This window comes from Clupea harengus, chromosome 6 (assembly GCF_900700415.2).
Source record: "Clupea harengus chromosome 6, Ch_v2.0.2, whole genome shotgun sequence".
NCBI classification, from domain to species: Eukaryota; Metazoa; Chordata; class Actinopteri; order Clupeiformes; family Clupeidae; genus Clupea; species Clupea harengus.
This window is the reverse complement of record NC_045157.1, coordinates 17,320,884-17,329,243: the sequence shown is the minus strand read 5'-3', so window position 1 is coordinate 17,329,243 and position 8,360 is coordinate 17,320,884. Positions and strand designations below refer to the sequence as shown.

Sequence of the window (8,360 nt, the reverse complement as noted above, 5' to 3'; positions counted from 1 at the left end):
TACTGAGTGTTACCGTGATGGCATAAAATGAGTCCTTGATGCCATATGTAAAGCCTTGTAAAAATGTAGCATCATTAATAGGCTGCAACTTTATTAGTTTATTTTGCATTCCACATTCCTTTTCATAGTTTAGAGATTGACCTACAACACATGGGTGAGACATGTTTTTAAAGGAATTTGCTGTGTGTCCGCTTCTGGCCTGCTCTGTGGCCATTTCCATGAGTCACTTGCTTCATTTCCATAGTCCATATGGATCCATCAGACTTCCCGGTGACGTCATTCAAGTGGAGGCGCTCTTTAAGCTGTCTCTCGCCGCTCGCGGCAGTTTCATTTCACTCTGGACAGACACGGTCGGTTGTGTCAACTAGTTGTCACTCTTCTTTTTTTAATGGATGTGTAGCCTACCTTGGGATTGATTTGGAGCAACCTCTTAAGACTTTCAAACTCTTAGCCTGTTTGGGCACATAACGCCATGGCCACGATAACATGTCGAGTGCAGTACCTGGAGGATACGGACCCATTCGTTTGCACAAACTTTCCTGAGCCACGAAGACCTCCGCCATACAACTTCTATGAAAATAGCCCTCTTAGCGAACAAATTGCCGGAGTTCACAAGCTGTTGGAGGCACCATTGAAGGTAAAGCCTGATTTCGCTGCTTTTGTTTTCACGTCATCTTAAAAGCTAATAGCTTGCTGCAAGGTGCCATATTTTTAATTCATACCCGGTAGTCGATAACATCATTCAGTGTCGACTTTGCCATCAACAGTTTGTGTCAGGTCAATGTTGTACAATTTAGTCTCCTAAACACATTGCCTTGTGACTTATCACATCCCTGTCATTTGTGGTTTGATTTCCCTTGCAGCTGCATTGGATCAGTTGTAGTGCGAATTTTAAGTCGAAGTGGGTTATCGAGGTATCACATATTCTGTTATAATTTGGCACACTCACGCTGTCCTAGTACTCTCTATTTCCCTATTTACGAATCAGTAGCTGGGGAACCACGCATAGTTACCTATGCAGAAGTACTCCTTACCCATCAAAACGCCCAGTAGCCTTGGACGCGTTGTTTACAGTTTTGGAATCCAGTCTTTCTGTGTGTCAGGAATATATTCTAAAGAGAACAGGAGAATTAAATTGAAGCATACTAAATATAAATTCATACAATAACGTGGGAATGCCTCTGCATTTGGTGCACGGAATGCACAATTTGTTGATGGATGCCCCACAGTGATCCACACCAGGAATGCTAATCGCAGGGTAGAACTCTATGTAGCTCAAGGATAAATTGAGTTAATACTCAAGGAAAGGGTGGGATCTGTAAACAAAAGATAAGCACTCGGAATCGGCTCCTCAATCACCTTCTTATTATGGGGGCATGTGTAGGACGTGGCATGACCGACGTGGTTGTGTTGCTCATTGGATATGGACCTGTACTTTGTCTCTCGACTTTAATTCCTAACCCCCTTCAAACTATTGTGTTTATGCTCTTATTTTAACACGTGGCCATTCAGTTTATCTTACTCATCTGTTAATGCTGTTGTCCTGCCCTGTTTATTGTCTGGTAGACCAGACCTTTAGGGGATTTTAGTTGTCTAGTGTTTTTATCTCTGCGATGTCTGTAAAATTGCAAGTGTCTGTTCCTTATCTGGTAGTTGGAGGAATGTGCCCTGCAGGTGGCTCCCAATGGAAACTACCTGGACCTGGAGTTATCTCTGACAGAACAGAGGGACGACCTAGAGCATCTTTTCGAGGACCTGGAGTAAGAGTTTTTTCCCCCTCCCTTCTCTCATGACATATTTATATATATATATTCATCTCCTCTGTTCTCTGTCTCACTTGACCTGTCCACTGACTTTAACTTGTTAAATTGATTGAGATCTGTGGTAACTCGGAGACAGGTGATTTGAGGAAAAAGATAAACATACTCTCTAGGAAGAGTGTAAATTCAGCAAACTTAGATCGTCTTTAGATTGTTTATATAAAAGTATAAAGACGCTAGACTGAGTGTCCTGAACAAAGTAGTGTTGCGTGATGAGGCTTCCTTAGTCTCTGCAGTGCTGTCATAATCAGGTGAGTCAGCTGGCACCTCCCGGTGAAAAGGCCTCCCCCTCACCATTCTGTCAGTTCAGTGAGAGTGACAGAGACATGACACTGATATCACAACACTGCCCAAACTCCCATACTGCTCCCTTCAAAGTGCACTAATGCAGAACATTGTTGAGGTGAAACTCAATGTTCTCATTTAGTTCTGGGTAGGGAGCAACAGCCATTACCCAAAACAGAAACAGTCTGGAGTAAATAGAGGCAAGTTTAAAATTAACCTTGGATTATGGAATTCCCCTATCGGAGGAAGGCATTGGCTTCCTTTGGAGTTCCTACTCAGCTGGCCATTATCAGGAAAGAAATGAGTAGCTGTTAAATGGCTCCTGTTGCAGTGCTGTTGAAACACACTGCCTGTTTATCATGGCGACATCTTTAACAGTTCATTGGACAAGAGGAGAAGCCCTGCTGACTGACTGGGCACCGGTTCATAGCGCTTGTCCAGCTGCAGTTATGAGCGGTATCCATTACGCTGAATCATTTAGAGGCCCTTGCCTCGCAACAGGAAGCCGCTTCACCAAACAGACATCACATCACTTCTCCCACTCACCAGCCTGCCCTTAGCAAGCCTGCCAGCAACTACTGAATCACACACCATCATCTGACTCTAACGACACGTAGCTCAAGCAATCTTTTTTTTATATACCCCTGGGAGTGTATGTGTGTAAAATCAGGTTTGAACACAGTCAAAAGTTACAGTATTGAACAATCATGTACTTCTAAGTTACATGTTGAATGCGTGGGTGGATGCTGTCCTTGAGATCAATGGGGGATTGTGTAAATGTGTACTCTCTCAGGTCAGCAGGCTTTTATCAGACATGAATTACAATGAAATTATTTATGATTGAGGAATGCTTTGGCATGATTCGAATCTTGATGTAAACGTCTTTGGGCCACTGTGAGTTCCCTGTGGTGACAAAGAGACGTCCTGTTCTGCGCTTGGGAACATTCAAATAGCCTTCCCAAAGAGGATTTATCGTGTATTTATCACTCTTATAAACTGTAAAAATCACAGTCTACAGTCATGCTGCTGAGAAAGTGTAAAAGATGCAACCCAGTGGTCAAGCTGCAAAAGTAAACACGCAGACAGGAAAAAAAAAGAGATCTCAATGTTGTAGATTAACTTTTTGTTTTGGTGGGGTATAATCCACAAAAGGAAGAAAGATCCCAGAGTTCAAGCAAGCTTAACTTTGTTTTCTTTGGATCGATATCGCTCTGTCAGAAAATGTAACATGTTACCCAAGAGGACCCCCATTTATAATGCTTTCCTCCATGACCACAGTGATCACTGGAAAGAAAACACATATTTTAATAGTAGCCCTGTAGTATGAGGATTATTTCTGAGAGTATGGTCACAGCTGGAAGCCAGAGAGACCCTGACTGAAGAAAGTTCTGCAAGCAGGAAACACGTCACAAATGGAGCAGAATTGCTGATTGCACATCATCCATGCATGTATGTAGGAGTGACTCACTCCTCACTCTCCTCTAAATACATACATACATACATACATACATACACTACCGTTCAAAAGTTTGGGGTCACTTAGAAATGTCCTTATTTTTCAAAGAAAAGCAAGGTTTTTTTCAATGAAGATAACATTAAATGAATCAGAAATACACTCTATACATTGTTAATGTGGTAAATGACTATTCTAGGTGGAAACGTCTGTTTTTTTAATGAAATATCTACGTAGGTGTATAGAGGCCCATTTCCAGCAACTCCAGTGTTCTAATGGTACATTGTGTTTGCTAATCGCCTACAACTGTGTGTACTACTCCCTTCAGAGAACAGCACAAATGGGCTCTAACCAGAGTAGAAAGAGAAGTGGGAGGCCCTGGTGCACAACTCACAGGTCCTCAACTGGCAGCTTCTTTAAATGGTACCTGCAAAACGCCAGTGTTAACGTCTACAGTGAAGAGGCGACTCTGGGATGCTGGCCTGATGAGTGGCAAAGAAACAGCCATATCTGAGACTGCCAATAAAAAGAAAAGATTGATATGGGCAAAAGAACACAGACATTGGACAGAGGAAGATTGGAAAAAAGTGTTATGGACAGACGAATCAAAGTTTGAGGTGTTTGGATCACACAGAAGAACATTTGTGAGACGCAGAATAGGTGAAAAGATGCTGGATGCCTGACGCCATCTATCAAGCATGGTGGAGGTAATGTGATGGTCTGGGGCTGCTTTGGTGCTGGTGAAGTGGGAGATTTGTACAAGGTAAAAGGGATTTTAAATAAGGAAGGCTATCACTCCATTTTGCAACGCCATGCCATACCCTGTCTACAGCGCTTGATTGGAGCCAATTTCCTCCTACAACAGGACAATGACCCAAAGCACACCTCCAAATTATGCAAGAAATATTTAGGGAAGAAGCAGGAAGCTGGTATGCTGTCTGTAATAGAGTGGCCAGCGCAGTCACCAGATCTCAACCCCATTGAGCTGTTGTGGGAGCAGCTTGACCGTATGGTACGCAAGAAGTGCCCATCAAGCCAATCCAACTTGTGGGAGGTGCTTTAGGAAGTGTGGGTTGAAATTTCTACAGATTACCTCAACAAATTAACAACTAGAATGCCAAAGGTCTGCAATGCTGTAATTGCTGCAAATGGAGCATTCTTTGACGAAAGCAAAGTTTGAAAAACAAAATTAAAATTTCAAACAAATTCTATACAAATAGTCTAACCTTGACTATATTTTCTATTCATTTTGCAACTCATTTGATAAATAAAAGTGTGAGTTTTCATGGAAAACACGAAATTATCTGGGTGACCCCAAACTTTTGAATGGTAGTGTACATGGACAAGAAGTGGTCCGGTTTCAGACCCTTTGCAGTCATAGTGCATAGTTTCCATACCACCAGTGTCAAACTTCACCGTAACTTTCCGTAGTATAATCTCCATTAGTCTTGTCTAGCCCTCCACATAAGCTCTTCCCGGCCTCCCTGCCTTTTCTTGGCAATGAATATGTATGCCATTATGAGCCTCCAGTCTCACTACCACACTATGAAGACGTTGTCTCTCGAAGTGGGAATATAATTCATTTTATTCAGTTTTTGCTGAGGTCCTCTCTTGTCGTTCTCTTTTTTTCACAGGAAAGGAAAAAAGCCCATCTTGATTCTGCGCACTCAGCTGTCTGTGAGAGTCCACTCCATCCTAGGTAAGAGCAGCCTTTTCCCCCCTAAAACCATCTTCAAGGTACAGAATGGGTTTTATTTCTAAATGGTCCTCTCCCATTTTTCTGCATTCATTGCATTCAGCATTAAAGGCGAAGTCCACGACTCGAGCCCAAGCCACTTTTAGTCAAACTCAGCTAATTGCGCCATAGTCCTTTAGCTGTCCATTCATGCTGTGCGCTCCAAAAAACTCAAGTGTTTATGTAAATGGGAAGCTAAAGTAATGGCACGGACCGAGCCATAAACAACTTTAGCCACATTGTTTCAGAAGCCCGGAAGGGAGGGGGTGTAATTTGAGTGGCTGTCGAGCTTAAACAACAACAACATTTCGCCAGAATGGCGGACTGCATCTTTAAAAGTCGCAGGATGTAACCCTCCAGTCTTTCTCTCTCTTTGCATCCAAGTTCTGTGTCTTTCCACTCACAGTCGCACTTTTTGCCAAATGCTTTGTGGATAGAGGAAAGTGGCTCACTTTTCCAGAAATGCTTAAATGATCCTTTATTCCTTCTGGGTTTTCCTTCATTTTCTACCTCTTATTCAGATCTTTCCCCCCATGATCCCATCATTAATTCTATTTGTGGCAACATTGAGCCCAAATGGTCTTGGTTTTATATGGGGATAGATGGATTTCTATCAAAGACGTTATACATGCGTGTGAATAACATTGATATCGTTTTCTGTGGTGAAAACAGGGGCCCTAGTGGTGTGTTTGATTGACTTTACTCTGTGCTTACTGCACGTGAAATCTTGGGAGAGGAAGGGCAGGAAATTCATGATCTTATAAGCACGGACCACGTTGGTGACATTAAGATTGCTTACACAAGCTGACCGACAAACTGGACTGATAACCAGACCTGCAGGGCACTGTTGCATTGTTTTTTCTTCGCTCTCGTGAAGCTTGTAAGTGTCTTTTTCTCCAGGGCGAAACAAGTCTAGGCATGACGTGCACCAGTGCTGCGCAGTACTATACTAAATGAGGAGACTTGGAGCTTTTGAGTTTATGGGCAAAACTATAATAAGCCCACAAAATGTTACTGATTATACTAAGCATTGCGTAACTCTGACCCCCCCACCCCCACCTCATGATTGAGTTCTTCATGGAGTTAGCCCAGATTGTGGTTCTGGGCCCAAATAAGGCCTGCAGCATCTCTCAAATGCCTGCAGGGCTCTAACCTTTCCCGTTTTGGATATCAATAGTTGGCGTCTGTCATTTGTTTAGGTTTGTTTTTGAATTGCAAATATGAGGAGCAGGTAGAGAAAGGACATGCACAAGCTCAGGACAGCCCTGTCCCCGTCCTTTACAGACACTCACGCTCTGCTTCAGGTCATGATGATATGTGTTGTTAGCATGGTGAAGCTGACGGCAGCAATTGAAAGGATTGAAAGGCATCTTGAATAAATAGGTTTTTCTCTGAATTTGGGCTCTTTTTTGTTTTGTTGGGCGTTGATGGGAAAAGCCTGTATCGTGTTCCGTACTGTGGCTCTCCATTCTTGTCTACTGATCTTCTAGCTAATGTCTGAGGCAGCAGGTGTTGGAAGATGTGAGATACTGATTGGCTGGCATTCTAAGAATGTCGTGTCAGGTGGGAAAATGGAATGATGGCACAACTGGATATGCTAGTTCCCTCCCTCACTGTCTTTTCTTAGTTCACAGACATATTCTGGCCCAGTGACATTGTTTTCCTTTGGCTTAATGGTATCTTGTCAAGCTTTCCAGAGAGCCGTCTGTCCTGCGTTCCCCCCTCGTAGTTGTTTGAGTCGCTTCCTCATTCAGTCAGTGATCAGGCATATCTTTTTATAGTGAAGGCTCTCATAGAGCATTTAAGAATTATTCCTACACTTTACATAAACTGACCTTCATGACTCTCCATTTAGTGATGTGATATTTTTAGTTAGCCCTGGAAAGTGTTGTGCATGAACATGGTACAAGCCACTCGTCATGTCATAATAACCACTAATTACTTCTCTGTGTTTTATGTGGAACCTTCCAGAAATGAGTCACATATCTGCGTTTCCTATGCTGGCTTCTCTTGAAGTGTTTTCCTCCTGAGTGAGTAAAGTGAAGTGAAGTGAGGTGTTTTCCAGTCACGCCCCTCTATTGTAGGCACCGCAGCAGAACAAACTGCTCTCTGTCTTCTGGTCCTGCCTCTGTCTCCGTCAGAAAACATAATTTCTTCCCTTTTGACCCCCATTTGTTTGTTGCTGAGAGATCTACTCTCTAAGGGTCCGAAACAGTGGTTCCTTACTCAGTGCCTTGCGTCCTTCCTGCAAAACACTGTGAATACACCTTGACTTATGACCTCAGTGCAAGGAAATACTCGTTTTATACACTTGTGCCAGTTGGCTGGGCCTCAAAGAGGAATGGAGAATGCACCATTTACTGAGTTTAGGGAGATTAAAGCATAGACTGCCGTTGATGATTGACATTCATTAGGCAACTTTGTAGCCTGGTGCAGGTCATTTCACTTTGACTGCTGTATGGAGATTGCAGCTGTTGTTTTTTTCTAGTAGGCTACTGCTGATATAAAATGGTCTAAAATCCTTTGATCCCATCATACAGCCATGCAGCCTCACACAACAATGCATCTGTTTGGTCAATAGGTATCTATTACTGCTACTACACAGATGGGGTTGGTCATAAAGGAAATTGTACAATTGAGGCCCTCATCACTGTGTTTCACTGTGGCGTGTTTACTAGGTCATAGTTAGTTTCCCTTGAGGAGTCTTGCATAATGGAGCTGAACAGACTGCTGTCTGATCTTCGGCACCAAACCCCTAGGCCCCTTCACCTGCTTGTAGGATGTTGTCAGTTTTCCTGTGAACTTCGTCATTGTCGGGAGAGTAGGATGTTTTTCCACTTTCTCTCTCTCTCTCTCTCTCTCTCTCTCTCTCTCTCTCTTTCTTTCTGACATCTAAAGATTGAAGTGTTTGCAGGATGCTGTCACTGGATGTGTGTTCCCAACCTGAGTTCCCAGCATGAGCAGTGAGATTGACTGTCTCTCTCTTTCCCCTCTCTCTCCTTCATCTCATCTCTCTTTGTTACTGTCCTCCTCTGCCCTAAGACGCCATCCTGTTTTGACACAGGTT

The 8,360-nt window shown here is 43.1% G+C and overlaps 1 protein-coding gene across 5 annotated transcripts in view; it reads left to right on the top strand.

Moving 5' to 3' along the window:
• The first annotated feature begins 196 nt into the window (after nucleotides 1-196).
• Nucleotides 197-8,360, top strand: part of fhod1 (formin homology 2 domain containing 1) — a 42,195-nt gene continuing 34,031 nt past the window's right edge. For 2 of the 5 annotated variants that reach the window (XM_031569218.2, XM_031569217.2), the window contains exons 1-3: nucleotides 199-637; nucleotides 1,654-1,760; nucleotides 5,193-5,257. In XM_031569218.2, coding sequence (XP_031425078.1) covers nucleotides 473-637; nucleotides 1,654-1,760; nucleotides 5,193-5,257 — 337 coding nt within the window. In that variant the 5' untranslated portion in view covers nucleotides 199-472. Of the gene's footprint in view, nucleotides 638-1,653; nucleotides 1,761-5,192; nucleotides 5,258-8,360 lie in introns of all 5 variants that reach the window. The other 3 variants (XM_031569215.2, XM_031569216.2, XM_042708042.1) reach the window with 3 other exon arrangements.